Below are 15576 nucleotides of genomic sequence, written 5' to 3' on the forward strand. Positions count from 1 at the left end.
TTTGATGATGATATTAAACTATTTGTTGGTGTGCGTATGTGTGTCTATGTTCGCGTGTATATATCCTCCCCAGGTGTTCAGTAGGATAGCTATCATGAGTCGTGGGGAGCTGGTGTTCTGTGGGCAGCCAGAGGAGATGGTGGACTTCTTTAGTGAATGTGGATATGAGTGTCCAGAGTACTGCAACCCCTTCGACATCTATGGTACTGTATCCTAGGACCCTGGATTTTTTTTTTTTTACCACACAGATGTGTTGAAACACAAACAAATGAAGTATATGTACAGTACGTCTATACAGTAACTAAAAAAGTGAAGCCTGTGTAGCGTGTTGATTAAAATATTCCAACTGCTGTGATGTTGAACAGTTGACTTCACCTCAGTGGACACACACAGCAGTGAGAGGGAGGCAGCCACGTTCAGCCGCATGCATGGGATCACTTCATCCTATCAGAGGTCTGCAATCTACCAGAGCATGCTGGGAAAAATAGAGCAGAGCCTGCAGCGGGCGGAGAAGCCAGCCATCCCCTTTAAGAGCAAGGAGTCACCCAGCGGGGCAGCCAAACTTGAAGTTCTGCTCAGGTCAGTGCTGAGCAAGTCTTCAGTCCCCTTCAGTGCGTAAACACTGTCTGCGAACACAGTAAATTATATGAACTCTATACTTAAACTACAGAAATGATCAGATTTAGATTTTGGAAACTTTAGATGTATCTCTTTGCTTTTTAATGAGGGAATACTGACTTTCTTTTAAAACCATAACTAAATATAACTCAATTATTTTGAAAAATGTAGTTTATGAATACCATCCGTGTGTTCTGTGAAAATATGTACTTACATACTAGAAATTAATATTTAATATATTATTTTGCTTTATTAATGACCTCAAGGCACCTCAAGTTAGTTCTAAAATAAGGCCAAGCAATGTCAACAAAGATTATTCATTCATTGCTCTCACTTGATGTGTGTGTGTGTGTCTTTCTGTGTATTAATTTATCTATTTTCTGTGTGTTTTGCATGCAGGCGGACTGCAAGAAACCTATCCAGAGATAGGATGGGTGTTCTGATGCGTCTGTCCCAGAACCTGATCTACGGTCTCTTTGTGGCCTTCTTCGTCATGCATTTAGACGACGACGTCACCAAGGGTGCTGTGCAGGACCGCATCGGCATCATCTATCAGAGCGTTGGCGCTTCGCCCTACACTGGCATGCTGAACGCTGTAGCTCTCTGTGAGTTCCACCAACAACAGACATCTGTACACGGGGGAGGGGGAAACACAGTTTAGTTCCAGGTTTTTGACTTGTCCAACAATTTGACTTAAAAGTGACACAATTATTGTAGCGCATTGCTAAATTCCAGGCAGCACTCAAATGCTATACTTATACCCATGAACAACAACAAAGAAAAGGTAGTAAACTTGAATAAGTATAAATGACCCGAAAAGACAAGGCTGTTGTTTGTGGCGTGGTCGGCTCACGAAAGTGTGGTCTCTATTCAAAAACGAAAGAAAAAGATTACAATATCAGGTTGTTTGTATGTAACCGTTTATTTGATTAACTTTCCTTTTTATGAAATTATTATTCTATCTTTAAAATGTATCCTTCCATTTACTGACTATGAAGGAGCTCTGTGCTTTACTGGTATGACACCACCGAGTCTTGGCCCTCAGTTTTCCATTTTAAATTGCCTTCGTGCTGGGAAATAGTAACTGGTGTATCCGATGCAAAAGAGGAAAAAAACATAAGTCAAGTTTCAACTGTGTAGCGAGGCACCCTATTTCAGTAGTTACGTGATGTGTGTGGGTGACATTACAGTCCATCTCCAAGCATGTGTCTGATAACATCACCCAAAAAATATCTACATGAGGTGGATACGATGACTTCAGTGAAATTCTGAGGTACATGAGGTGCGGGTGGTCTATCACCTTAGTAAAAGTGATGCATTATCTCCGTTAAACCGCATGTTTGAAACGTCTTTATCTCGGCTGCGTAAGCTCACTTATCTCTTCTTCAGTAGGTGAAAGGGGTCTGCGGTCTGCAGTTTTTCTTCCCTTCAGCAAAAACGTGTAAAGTCTAGTTTGGATTTTGCTTGGTGAAAGAGTCTAAAGAGACCCCATGTACTTTCAGTCTCTCTCTCAGGTCAGAGTAAAAGATTAGGTGATAAGTTGTAAGTTAAACTGTGGTGTTAGTGTTATAGATAAGAACAAATGTCAGTATAAACAAATCTTTTCCAATCAGAATAGCTTTAATTTCAGGAGTATTTGCATAAAGATTACATTTAACCTTCTGTTATTCGCTGTCCAGTTTCCACTGGTTTTTACACTGTTGTTAGAGAGGTGAATTTTTAGACTACCTGCAATGGGAGAATGACCTTTACTCCATTTAGAGCTTGTGAACCTAAGTGCCTTTTTACCTACAGACCTACAGTACCTATATTTACCTATATTATATAGTCAAGGTCATGTTTGGTATTTATAGCAGCTGCTATGACTTAAGGTAACTTTCACACACATACTGTCCTTCATAGACACAGAAAGAGACAAAAAGCCAAGCAAAGCTGAATCTCCGCGTTCTTTCAACCACCAACACTGATTTCTTTCATTTGATTTAGGTGATTCCTTTTGGTGATTTTACAAATACGCTTACAGTTCTGTGAAGTTTATTTCTGATCTTATGATATGTATTTTGTGTGGTTGTAATTGACTTTTTTTGCGGACAAGACACACTTGAAAAAGTTTTCTTTTTTAAATGTCAGTGACAGATTCCTGGTTAAATTGAGGTTAAAGAAGGTTAGAAATTTTTAAATATTAGGCAATATGTAATAAGGCTGTAACAAGAAGATATGGACGATCATATTCAACCAGTGAAGGATATTGCTTTATATTGTATCTGTGGATGCCAGAGCCCCTAAAGCTCTGGCATCCACAGATACTGAGGATAAAAGATGTGATAAGACGATAAGTGTGACTTCTGCTCACACTGGAGTTAAAAGTTAATTAAAAGCACCCCATAACCACCCATATCATATCATGCTGACCTTGAATCTCATATACAGATATACAGATCAGATGGTTTGTTCCAAGAAACGTGTTAACTGGGTTGTCTGGATAACTTTGCTGAATAAAATCAAGAACACCTGGAAATCTGAACCTTGGATATTGACTTTTACTTTTACTCAGCCAAGAAATCAAGGAAAATCAGTGCTTTGGCTTCCGGGAACAGGCTCCTTGACTCCTTTGGTCTTCATGGGAGTGGTGTTGGAGATGGGATATAGCAACAGGCATAATTCATTTTAGAGATGCATCTCTTGTCAAAAATCAGGATTTCACAGTATGATCGCTCTGCAAAGGTTTGAAGTGTTTTAAGCATCAAATACAAACCCTGAATACGATAATGAAAAAAAGTGATAGTACACTCAATTAATATTAATTAACAAGTACTTTTCTCTGGTCTTTATAACAGAATATTTACCCTGATAAATAAAATAAAAACTGTAAATAGGAAGATGATTTTTACACCAGTTTCTAACACATTTGTTTATTGGAGTAATTTCAGAGCTTTGTGGGCTTTCATCTCATCACATTATCTGCTCTCTCTCCTTCCGTCTCATTCTCGGTCTGTTTTTCTCAACAGTCCCGGCACTGCGAGCCATCAGTGATCAGGAGAGTCAGGATGGTCTGTACAGTAAATGGCAAATGTTCTTGGCCTACATCTTTCACGTTCTGCCCTTCAGCATCCTGAGTGTCTTCATCTTCACCTCGTTCCTTTACTGGTGGGTCGTAAGTGTCTGTGCGTTTGCCATGGAGCCTCATACAGTATCTGTTTTTGTTTGGGGAATGCAAGCTGCACATTCAACCTCCTTCAAGGATTTAATGGATTTCATATTCAGTATGTGAACGCTCAACCTCTCTCAGCATTAACTCCTCTTTTGCCACTCAATTTGTTTTTGGCCCTACCTGCTTTCCTTTCAGGACTGTGGGGATGCATCCCGACAGCTTACGCTTCCTGTGTTTCACTGCTGTAGTTCTGGTGCCACATATTATAGGTGAGCTGATACGATTAAGGGGAAAAATATTCTTTAACTTACATGAACAAGCTCTCAAGCATATATTTGCAGTCATCTTCGCATCCAGCCTAGTGTTATTTGTATTATAAAAAGTACATAATAGGGTGATGACTCGTCTGCTTATCTCTGATTCATATCCTATAACTCTTAAAACTTTTGTTTTCATTACCAGTTTGTTGCCAACACTTTGACAGGGATAGACTCTAAATATTTAATTTACTTGAAACATCAGTATAATCAAGTGACCTGAGTGGAGATCCCTTTAATGTCATGTTTTCATTGTTTGTGGCTTTTAGTTGTGCGTATGTATTAATGTTTTCTTCTTTCCCTCAGGTGAGTTGCTGACTGTGGTGCTATTAGGAGTGGTCCAAGACCCTAACATGGTCAACACGGGTGTGGCCCTGCTTAATATTGCAGGGATCTTGGTGGGATCTGGCTTCCTAAGGTGAGACACCAATGATTTTAATTTCATTAGTAAGCTGACTTTATGCCAAGCCCGTTGTGATTTGGACTTTTGATAAGGCAGCTTTTTCGGGTCTCCTTCCTAAATAATGGTACTGTAGTGGCCACTGCTGCCTGTAACACACCTTACCTCCCTCTTCCTCTCAACAGAAGCACCCAGCAGATGCCAGTGGTCTTCCAGTGGCTCAGCTACCTTACCTTCCAGAAGTACAGCTGTGAGCTGCTCATAGTCACCGAGTTCCACGGACTCAACTTCACATGCAGTAAGTTTTTTTTTTACCACGGGGCCATCTGTTGGTCCACCTACCCTGAGAATGAAAACCCATAATTGTTTTTTTTTACTCTTTATTAGTTTTATTTATAGCTCACACGCAATGCGTGTCCCAGCATGAGTTTTACTTTTAGAACTGTATAAACACTATTTTTGTCACTTTTTACCTGTTACGTTTTGAGAAGGACAGCTATTTGTGGTAACAATTTTATGACCAAAAATGTTTGATGTTGCAAAAGTTAAATTACTTGGCCTTGACATCACAGCTCAGATTACGGAGGCTTCAGTTTTTGGTGCTTTTGAACTTTATTGCATTACACTGACAGGTGTTTCCATTATTTTGTCCACCGCCTTTATATCGACAAGGTTTGGTAAAATAACAGAAGCACCTCTCTGTATAATGCAAAATGGTTCAACAGCCAAACTACTCAAAATATATAACTTCCAAAATCATCATAAAGTTTAAACAAAGACCTCTCTAAGACGGTTTTAACTAAAACTGAACATCAAAACATTCATGAATGGATGATTTATTGCAGGACTGTTGTATTAGACTGCATTAGTTTAAGCTAGGTGTACCTAATAAACTGCCAACTGAGTGTATGTAATGAAATGTTAAAGATTATTAGCAATCACTGATTTATGTGTATCAATTTTACATGTTATTATTATACTGATGCTCATATTAAGATTGAAATAAAATATGGGTTTGGTGTTCAAGGACACTTGGCAGGACAGATTGATGGAAACTCACTGTTCGTTTTGATAACTGAAGAACTGTAAAACCAGATAACTTTTAACCCTCTCCGTGGTGCGTTGTGTTGTTGCAGATATTTCCAAACCTCTGCCGGGAGCCTGTCTGGTCACTCATGGCGGTCAGATCATTGATGAAGGCTATCCCGGCGCTCTGTCCCGGTACACACTCGACTTTGTTCTCCTCTACTCCTTCCTCCCTGCCCTTCTGCTGCTGGGCATGATCAGCTTCAAGATCAGAGACAAGCTTATACGTCACTAAAATCACTGACACACATTTGTGGGTGAATCCTCTGTTTTAACAGGAAGCTGAACTGAGTTTTGTTCATATGATCCCAAACAGCTTTCAAGTAAAGGTGAGGTATACTAAAGTCCTGTGGCTCCTGCCAACGCATCATCTGTGTTTGCACTTAACCCTTTCCTCTAACATTCAAGAAATATTTCTATGCACTTACCTAAGTAAAAAAAGAGGTTGTGTTAGACATTTTCTCAGAAAAAAAAAAGAAGTAATAAATAAAAAATCCCAGTGCAGTGCAAGGTGTACAGTACAGCAGGGTTTTACAGCAGGGCACAGATTCAACCTAAGGTTCTGTATATTTTAAATAGGCAGTTTCTGGCTTGAACAAACAATATTTGCACTGTTGTCAAATTAATGCTTTTTGTATAAAAGTAAATACAAAGTGGTACATGTAAAGTACATGTAACTTGAATCTTAAACTGTAAATCACCAGTTTAATTCAAAATTGAACGATAGACCGCTGTGTATGTATGTAAAACTTTGTTTAAATTTTGTGACTGTAATGTGTTATGAATAAAAAGTGATGCCTACTGTAAAAATTTAAAATAGTTTATTTTTCTAGAACACATTTTAGCATCGGTACACTGTACAAGTATTTTTGTGGCGTATAAAAATGCCTTGAAGAAAAAGTCGAGAGGCTTCATAAAAGTTGTATGATTTATCAAATAAATAAAAAAAAACAAAACACAGACACACCACTAAATAATAAATGCAAAATATGTGTACATTAATATGTGGCGTATGTGGGTGACGATAAAGCTGATTATCCTTCAGGTCTCCAGCTCCAGTCCTTTCCATGATTTAGCTGCATTTCTTTTATACTGCTCCAACTCCTGAAAGACAGAAAAGTGCAGCCAATTGCACAGACATGCTATGATGCAGAGATGCCTGCAAACTCATAATGGTAAACAAGGTTTTCTTCTCCTCCAGACATACAAATGCAGACATGGGACACAAATAAACACTAGCAACATGTGATACATTTAGGTGAACACTTCAGTGAATACAAACGGTCGAAGGACTCTAAACATTAAACATTAATTCAGGCTTTATCGTGATCCAGGCAGGTCACCTGGGCTATTTTCCCACTTCCTCTAGCTGGTCTAGACTTTGGAAACATAGATTTGGAGATGAGCTCTACGTAGCGGTGAACTCTGATTCTACAGAAATGTTGAAAACCTATTTCAGATATGCATTTTACCAGATTTTGCATCAAGATGCACTAATGATTGTCATATTTTTACTTTGTAAGGATAACCCAGGAATCTCCTTTCTCTCCTCTTCTGATTTTTTTTTTGATAGTCATGCCTGTTATTATATGGTGAGATAAGTTAAATTGCTATGACCCTGCAGATAAATTCTTCAAGGTATATAATACTATACATCAATAAATTTACACTTAAGCCTTGAAAGGCTGCCTCTCAGACTAGTGTACCCAAAACTCATCGGGTACACTAGTCTCAGTTTTTGCCTCTCAAGTAAGGAGACACATCACCTCTGGCCTCAAAAACGTGGTACTTGTTTTTAAATAACATTCTGGATTTTTGAACGATGGCAGGAATTTATCTTCCAGAAAAACAGATGTTTAGCTCTGTGACACGAATGTAAGGATACATAAAAAGGCACAAACTGGGGCTAAGGGTAACCGAGCTCAGACAGACGCATCAGAAGAATATTATCACTTAGCATTATATTCGAGACAAGTATCAGTTTGCATCAAAAAGACCAGTTTACAATCTGTCCTGACATCCATATATGCTTTCATAAACTTTATTCTCTCCACTCAGGTGGAATAAACCTTTACCCTATTTCTCTGACTGGTTATCCAGACCAATTATATGACGCGCCATCCAATGGAAGCGCAAGATGCCCGGCATCAGGTGAGAGTAAGTTATAACAGTGTGTGATTTGTGTATTTGACTCCAACAGGTTACTTTAGTTCAAGCGCCAGAGTGGCACCTGGGCGGGCAAGACTATTAATCTGAGTTTATAACCACAGGATATATTGCAGCCTGTTAATCAGACAGTGACAGAAACACTACTACATACAGGCTACTGCTGGACAGAATGTTACTTCGGAACATTACCCTTGTTTAAGACAGGTGTGGTATTTGTTCAGTATTTGTTGCTCTGACAAAGTGTGAACTCTTTTTTTGATTCAGCGTTGCATGGGCAGTGGAAGGGCAACAGCTGAATCAACTTATGTTTCGTGACCTCACTGAACCAAAGCAAGGTCCTAATCTTTTATATAAAATAAAATGTACTAGATAACCACTGTTAAAAATCTTGCACACTCTGGGCCTAAGGGGCCTGTCATTTCGTTCTACTTCAACACTGAGAGAGAGCAGCTATGACAAAATATAAAACAAAATTATTGTTCTGAAATGTCTGGACTCTCATCAAAGCAAACCTCTTAATCTACTAGAAAATGTGGCCCTGTATCAAAGAGGCTACTCTTCTTCATTTCCCTTCAAATGTTTTTAAAATCCATTATCTTCTTCAATACTTGTTTCCAGGGAGGTCAAAGGTCAAAGTTGTAACACAGATAATTGATCAAAAGTTTCTGATAAATACTGATTGATCAACGTGCTGCCAAGTCATAATTCATGACACAAATTGCAGTAGCACAGTCTGTCCAGATTCATAGGTGAACCGTGCGCTTTGCCATGATATTCACTACTGTGCAGATATAAAGTAATACAATGCAAGAATGTGATAGGTCAAGGTGTGTTACCTGGTCTTTCTGGGCTCTCATGGCATCAATCTGAGGCTCGCTGTACTGTGGGTCCTTGGCTGGATCCTTTAGTTCCCTCTGCTCATTGGTACTCTGCAAAGTCAGTTAGATGGACTGAAATACGTCAAAAATTGACCGTTTACAGAAGTCCTTGTTCATGTAAACGTGCATACCATATTTATAGGATGAATTACCGCATTTTACATACTTACAGTCAGTGTTTGTGAATGTAACTGTTCTTTATGAGGCTGTTAATTTTTTCTTAAACATCAGAAGATAAATCGGTCGCATTTTTCAGTACTGAAAGGCGCCACAAGTGACTGAACTACCTCTTGGGGAAAGACGCGCTCATAGACTTTCTTCCAGAGATCCTCTGGGTTTTTGGCGTGCAGAGAAGTTATGTCCACATCAGTAGTCGGAGGAGAACCTAAAATAATAGGAGCATTATATCAAATACAGTATCATTCAATCGTGGCCATGTGAACAAATGTCAAGGCAGGTGTATGTCTTTTAAAACAGCGCAGTAACACCATTTTGTATTTCATTTACATGTATTACTGCTTTTTGCCACCAAATGGTGCTGTGCTCACCTATTTGACTGAAGGAGTCAGAACCTGCTGGAATGATGAGAGGCTTGGTGGAGTCAGACGACACAGTTTTCCTGATCACAACATTAAAAATAGAAGAACAACTAAAACCAGAGAATTTAATAAATAGTACAGTAACATATACAACAATTTGTGTTTGAAATACTTATACAGTACATAATCACAAACCCAAAATGTTTGAGAAAATATGCTGAAAATATATAATTTCTTATAGTCCTGGTTAAGTATAAATATGAGAAATTTGGGAAATCTACCAAATATCAGTGACCTCACTAATGTTTAAAAAAAAAAAAAAAACTAAAGAATGCCAGTCTCAGTCCTTGTCCACTACTATTTGGTGCTCAATGCTGTCTTATCCTCCTCACCCTCTGTCCAGACCGAAAGCCAGGTGGGAGAAGAAACTCTTGGTTTTTGACATTAGGCTCTCCGACTTGATGCTAGTGAACTGATGAAGACATTAGGCCCAGGAACAGGAAGAAAAAAAAATGAAATAAAAGAAAAGCGGAGCAGCAACAGTTTCAAAGAAGGGATGGATTCAATAGTAAGACAAAACCAAACAGAGGAAAAAATATTAGAAAGTGCACACCGAAGTATGTTTTAATTCAAGTAACGTTAAATGTCAAATTGTTGCATATATGGTAAAAGCGCACTTACAATAAGAGAGGCCGCGTAGTAGTGGGAAACAAAACGCAGTGTTTTGCTAACCAGTTTCCTTTTGTCAGAGTCAAATTCCTGCAACACACATGGGAAAAAAGAGAAAACTTCAGTGAAAGAATTGTGTAATTGTTACTATAAAGTACCAAACTTTTTGACAACTTCTGGGCCTAGAAATGCGTTAAATTGTATAAATTCAATTCATTTCAAAAGGATGCAAAATTGAAGTCATGAAACATAATTTAGTCCGCAGGTGACCAATTCTGTTGGTAACGTCTAGGTTCAAGCATTCGTGTTACCTGAAAGATGTCATACTTGCTGCCGATGATGAGCAGAGGAACAGGAAAGGGACTGATCAGCTCTCTGTCCTGGTAATGGAGTTAACAGTTAACTCAGGATACATGTACCATCCTACATCCGCACTTGACTAAAAATGAATCACCTTTCATCAAAAAAAAAACAAAAAAGCTTTGCTACTACTACTACTACTACTACCACTACTACTACTACTTTGGTTTGGCAGACTACTACATGTTGCCCTTGACTAATGTCACAAAAAGGCTTGAAGAATGTGACAAAAAGGGAGTCCACGTAGAGGTTATACTGAAAAACCAACAATTTTTACTACTACAGGTGACACAAATGAAATCAGCAAGGTTAGCCATGTAAGCAGTGCATGGACGAGTGGCATGTGCGGCTTTGTATGTACAGAAGCAAAAGAAGATGATGCACGGTGGATGTCAGCAGTTGGAAGAGAGAAGGAGATACAGAGTGAGCACCTGGGCCAGCTTTTATAGTCTGGGAGAACCCAGGTGAACTACATCTACTGACAACCCTCCCATGTCAACCCGATGCCTGCTGGGGTTGGCCAGGAAAACCTCCAAGACAGTGGGAGGGGCGTCACACTGAGCAGACTTCATGTTAACATTATGGTGAGTGCAATGAGCTGAGGTCTTACAGGATAGTCTTTAGGTAAGACACGTGCTCCTGAGCGGACAGACGTCTGGTGTTTGGATCCAGCTTTGGCCTTCTCTGCCTTTTGCGCCTGGGAAGAGACTTTTTCCAACTGAGCTCGTGCCGTCTGCAGCAGCTTTTCCATGGTTCCCCACATGGCGTTGGGTTTAGACAGGTCCAGAATGAGGATGACAGAGAGAGACCTGGGAAAAGAAAGGAAGGACTCTTTCTTTGATTTTGCTAGCATGGCAGTGTTGTTCAAACCATGCTGATTTTAAAGATACACATACAATAGTCTGAATAGAAGAAATAATCAATATTCACATTCAGAACATGTCAAACACCGCCCCTTACACTACAATGTGTCTCAACAGTGGAATGTCAGGAAATTGTGTAAGTGACCTACCTGATGCTGACAGGAGTGATGGGGAACTGGACCAGGTCTGACAAAGAGGTCCCTCCTCCCAACTCCCATAGGTGGGCTATGTCTTTGGGCTGAAAGAGGAAACCACCAGGCTATGAGTTTTATCACACCATCTCCTTACAAGTTGCACTTTATATCACATATTATATTTAACTGTACACACATTCTACATTTCTGCAGTATTAACTATAAATAAATGTATACAAGGCAATCACAACTTATCAGAATTATCAGTTGTGTGTCTTTATCGCATTTTTGAAGACTTCAGAGTGTCCGGAGCTAATAAGGCTTCCTTACTGTGCTGTGTCCTCGAGCCCGTCTGCCGAAAGTGTACTCCAGCGCCAGAGTTGGCTTGGATGGTTCATCCCTGGTGGATTAAAAAAACAAAAAAACAAAACAGTATTGTTGTTGTGTAGTGACATAATCTAACCGAAAAGATCCACTTCCTAGGCTTCAGTGCTCCCAATCGTCTTTTTTAGCAAATGGAGCTGGCTCAGGTGCCTTTTTTTTGTCATGTCATCAGTTCTTCAGAGATCAGCTCTATTCTCCGAAGAAGACAGTGAGATGCAGTTGAAAGCTCTGAGGTTAGATTGTAAATTATGCATTCATAAAGGTCAAGATTGAACCCTCCATGGTCAGAGTATTACTGCTGGCATGTTCCGTGTGTCTGTTCTGGATGAACTGTCTCTTTAATATTAGTCTGCATGAATATGAAAAAGCAGGTTTAGTTTCACACATACTCACCTGTCCAGGCACCTGAGGAGAATGGACGTTTTACCCTGAAAAAAGCAAAGGTGATCTCACTACCTTTAACTTATGTAGATAACAACAAAGAAAGGACTACTGTCTGTGGTCTGGCACGACGGTAAACATACCCCGGACTTGCTCCCCATCAGAAACACGCTCCTCTCGCTGACCGTCCCTCCTCCGTCCTCATCCCCGCCTCCGCTCTCCCGATTGCGGACCTCTGCCGAAGCCAGCTCCCATAGCGTGTCTGAGCTGAGAAACACGAGACAAAAGCGACGCGTTGTTCGACAAAAAACAAATCATTTTTTCTGTGAGAATGTTAAAAATACGAAAAAGGGCATAAAAACAGATCCTCACTTTATTTTTGGCATCAGATTTGATTTTTGCTGACAACGTTGACAAACTACCCGACGTCTGTGCTAAAACCAAAAGAAACCGTCACAAACGTTGCCAGAGTAACGGCGCATTTTGATGATGTAGTCATCTTTATTTGTCTGTGGGCATTGTGGGAAACGTAGTGCCCTCGTTGAGCGTCAGCTTGTCAGGACAAAATAGGACTTTTTTTGCTCCAGCCTCCATGGGAAGTTAAAACTATTACAGTTCACTGTTATAAATGACGTTTACAATGCTTAATTGCTAAATTAAATTTGCTATATCTCCTTTAGTATTAAAAAATTAAGCATGTTAAGCTTGTTTTTTACACTTGCAAATTAGGTGTCTGTTATAAAACAATTTGGTAACTTGGGTTTGTTCCATTATCTGTTGTGTGCCAAACATATCTTAAAACACACAAAATAACTTTTTTTCAACCACGTTCTCCAACTTTGTCACTGATACATTTCACACTCAGGGGCAGATACAAAGAATTAATCCAATAAAATGTGTTTGCTGCTTCTGGGAGACCCTGATAGTTATTGCACCCCTGCATTTTCTGAGACCTTTAATGGGGAATTGTTGTGGTCTTTGCCCTGAACTTCAACCAACATCATGTTAGATCAATTTATCATTTTAACTGGTTTGAACAATAAATTCAATCTGGGACGGCCTGGGAATATTCCTCTTTAATCAGAACAAAGTGAAATATTGTTTTTCAGTAGCAGTGAATTACCATTTTTCCTCTTAGTTCAGTTGAATCATAAACTACTGAAAATTAGGCACATGACTTCCAAATGAAAACATTTAAATTACATTTGATAAAATACTGTACATGAAATTATGTCATCCAGTTTACAGCACAGATTTCCTCTCCACTCACAGCTGAGATCTTCAGTGAGTCAAAAACGGGCATTTCTTCATGTATGGATGATCTGCACAACTTGAAATGTTGTTTTGGATAAATCCTTTAAATTGTAGATGGACGGTAATGGATGACAATGAGTCTCTTTTTTTGATGAGAAAGATGTAATCATATGGTCTGTCATGACTTTTTCCTGGGCTGGTCACAATAGGGTACGTTTTCTAGTAGAAGACTCTCTCTGGGTCGAAGCACTGTGAGAGACAGAGTGAGAGAAATAAAAACTTAGCAAGAACATATCATCAGGAAAAAAACAATCATTAAAATGTGATAAGTCAGAGTGAAGTTATGATTGCTGATGTATATTCTTTGCATAACATATGTTACTTTCTAGTATGGTACCAATTTTGTAGAAAAAGACAGTGGAGAAGAAAAAATATATCATACAGAGCGTTTTATCCCCAATATGTTCCATTTGTACCACCGTCTCTCGAAGAACAACTTCCACATCTGAGCCCATTTTGATCATCTGTAAAAGCAGAAGGGTTATGAGCTTTTCGGGATGTACTGGAGACATGGATGGATTATGGTACAACTGGGCCCTGGGCACAAACATGTAAGATGCCCCCCTTCAAACATAGCAGGAGCCCCAGTCTCCTGTGTCTTTTTCAGTGGCATTTTGCAGGTCAACCATGAATCCACGGTGTTGCCGTTGGTTAAAAAGTGTGCCTGAACTTTGGTATTTGGTCATGCTCGAGATGCTTTCTAAATCCTTCCAAAAGGTGCCACTGCAGATCCATACCGACGATCCTCTCCACAAATATTACACAAAATACTATAGGAATTCATCTTTATTACTATGCTTGCATGCAACAAAATACAGTCTTGTTATTCCTAGATAGTGCAACTCATTTTCCCCCAATTCAATTAATTTTGTTCTTCAGTAGTATCCAGCACCATCTTGTGTCGACGAAGCTGCTGTGTCACAGCACACTGCCATGATTTTGCTGTTTCTGTCCGTCTCTTTTAGGGAAACCATCAAAGGAAACCTGTAATTCAAACTATTCTGCTATGACCAGATTTAAATCGCTTTGTTAATTTTACTGTGTGCTTACTGTAGCCCTCATTGTGCAGCTGAATTATGTAGGGGAAAAAAAAATTAAAAAATACAGTATTGGACTCTGTATCGGCAGATAATCAAGACTGATGAAGTTCAGCCGAATAAAATATGCAATCTATATAAACAAGTCATGGCACTTCTTTTAATTTGACATGCTGGACATGCTACAAATGGACACTGTACCTTCTTAATATTTTCTTCTGACGTTTCATTTTTGTTTTTCCGGAATTCCTCGTTGATCTTTAATCTTGCAGCTTGTGAAAGAAAACAAAGTTATGCCTTTGATACTGCAGGGCATTCATTAAGTTATCCACTGTTTGGTAAGGGTTGGTTGGTAAACATCCTACATGACTCACCTGTCAGTACTTTGTTGTCATCTTTGAATACAGCCATCCTTGTTCTGTGCAGCGCTTTAAAAACGCTTAGGACCTGCATTTACACAGACAGACAGTCAGCCTACTTGAACTGAAGCAGCTGTGGATATTCTTGTTCTTCCTGATGTTTTACGGTGGTTGGCCAACAACATAATGGGTTAGAATTGGTAATATAGTAATGGTAATAATTCTGATATTAATTTAAGGAAATAAAATTGGGGGGGGGCAAACCTACTCTCTATCAAGTTTTCCTGAGATACTGACACAAAAAACGTTATCTCCAGAACTTCTTCGTAAAAGCCCACGTAAATCAAATTTTAACCTTATTTCTCTGAGGTTCAGTAATAGCTCCCTTCTCTTGCATCATAGCACAGCATTGCATGTTTCTTCTCGTTTGCAAAATTTACACCTTCCTGTATTATGTTTTCCCATTTCTCCTCTGTCCTGCTTCTCATCATACCAACTTTCCTTTGGATTTTGTACAAGCCTCTCCCTGTTCTTTCTCCTTCACACTTCTTTTGCCACCTTTCTTTCTCTCATGCTTAATTATGGTCTACATTTCTGTTTTACTTAAGCATACTGTCATGTCAGTGTGACCCTTTTTTTGTGGCTTCCTTTGCATATTGGTCAGCTATTAACAATTCCCTGCCATTTTAGCTATCCACTTCCAATAACATGCAAACAGACATGTCTACAGTGAAACCAGCTAGAGGAACAAAAAGGAAGCATTGTTTTAATAAAGTTATTCTTATAAATCATGATCACGTCTCTTCCTCACCTTCAAACGAGTCCCCATCTTGACTTCTTTAACTCACTTCCGGGCGTAGAGGAAGTTTCAATGTTGACCAATCAGAGCAGAGTTTTGAATGACGCATATATATATA

The 15576-nt window shown here is 39.2% G+C and overlaps 3 protein-coding genes across 3 annotated transcripts in view; 1 reads left to right on the plus strand and 2 right to left on the minus strand.

Annotated features, from left to right (window-relative positions):
• Positions 1 to 6577, plus strand: part of abcg5 (ATP-binding cassette, sub-family G (WHITE), member 5) — a 12949-nt gene extending 6372 nt beyond the window's left edge. The window contains exons 7-14 of the mRNA XM_040139963.1: positions 74 to 203; positions 366 to 579; positions 1018 to 1223; positions 3627 to 3765; positions 3965 to 4038; positions 4393 to 4504; positions 4672 to 4784; positions 5623 to 6577. Of these exons, the coding sequence (XP_039995897.1) occupies positions 74 to 203; positions 366 to 579; positions 1018 to 1223; positions 3627 to 3765; positions 3965 to 4038; positions 4393 to 4504; positions 4672 to 4784; positions 5623 to 5807 (1173 nt within the window). The 3' untranslated portion in view covers positions 5808 to 6577. The remainder of the gene's footprint in view (positions 1 to 73; positions 204 to 365; positions 580 to 1017; positions 1224 to 3626; positions 3766 to 3964; positions 4039 to 4392; positions 4505 to 4671; positions 4785 to 5622) is intronic.
• On the minus strand, positions 6406 to 12437 carry dync2li1 (dynein, cytoplasmic 2, light intermediate chain 1). The gene is made up of 13 exons (XM_040139964.1): positions 12322 to 12437; positions 12093 to 12216; positions 11962 to 11996; positions 11515 to 11584; positions 11200 to 11288; positions 10798 to 10996; positions 10139 to 10207; positions 9840 to 9917; positions 9551 to 9630; positions 9168 to 9238; positions 8907 to 9004; positions 8578 to 8670; positions 6406 to 6676 (listed from the first exon to the last, which is right to left on the minus strand). Exons 1-13 carry the CDS (start codon positions 12333 to 12335, stop codon positions 6614 to 6616), a joined length of 1083 nt encoding a protein of 360 aa, XP_039995898.1. The 5' UTR covers positions 12336 to 12437; the 3' UTR covers positions 6406 to 6613.
• A 570-nt stretch (positions 12438 to 13007) lies between these two features.
• Positions 13008 to 15552, minus strand: lyrm7 (LYR motif containing 7). The gene is made up of 5 exons (XM_040138737.1): positions 15471 to 15552; positions 14675 to 14747; positions 14502 to 14572; positions 13646 to 13727; positions 13008 to 13452 (listed from the first exon to the last, which is right to left on the minus strand). The coding sequence occupies exons 1-5, from the start codon at positions 15486 to 15488 to the stop codon at positions 13382 to 13384; spliced, it is 315 nt and encodes a 104-aa protein (XP_039994671.1). The 5' UTR covers positions 15489 to 15552; the 3' UTR covers positions 13008 to 13381.
• Between the last annotated feature and the right edge of the window lie 24 nt (positions 15553 to 15576).

Source organism: Xiphias gladius, chromosome 11 (assembly GCF_016859285.1).
Source record: "Xiphias gladius isolate SHS-SW01 ecotype Sanya breed wild chromosome 11, ASM1685928v1, whole genome shotgun sequence".
Taxonomy (NCBI): Eukaryota; Metazoa; Chordata; class Actinopteri; order Istiophoriformes; family Xiphiidae; genus Xiphias; species Xiphias gladius.

What these genes read in the sequence shown, in the direction of transcription:
- dync2li1 (XM_040139964.1), bottom strand. An exon ending in ATCACTCCTGTCAGCATCAG is followed by an intron (nt 10,997 to 11,199) that starts GTAGGTCACTTA and finishes TTCTTTTCCCAG; the next exon opens with GTCTCTCTCTGTCATCCTCA. An exon ending in ACTACGCGGCCTCTCTTATT is followed by an intron (nt 9,631 to 9,839) that starts GTAAGTGCGCTT and finishes TGTCTTCATCAG; the next exon opens with TTCACTAGCATCAAGTCGGA.
- lyrm7 (XM_040138737.1), bottom strand. An exon ending in TGACAACAAAGTACTGACAG is followed by an intron (nt 14,573 to 14,674) that starts GTGAGTCATGTA and finishes TTCTTTCACAAG; the next exon opens with CTGCAAGATTAAAGATCAAC. An exon ending in CAGAAGAAAATATTAAGAAG is followed by an intron (nt 13,728 to 14,501) that starts GTACAGTGTCCA and finishes CTGCTTTTACAG; the next exon opens with ATGATCAAAATGGGCTCAGA.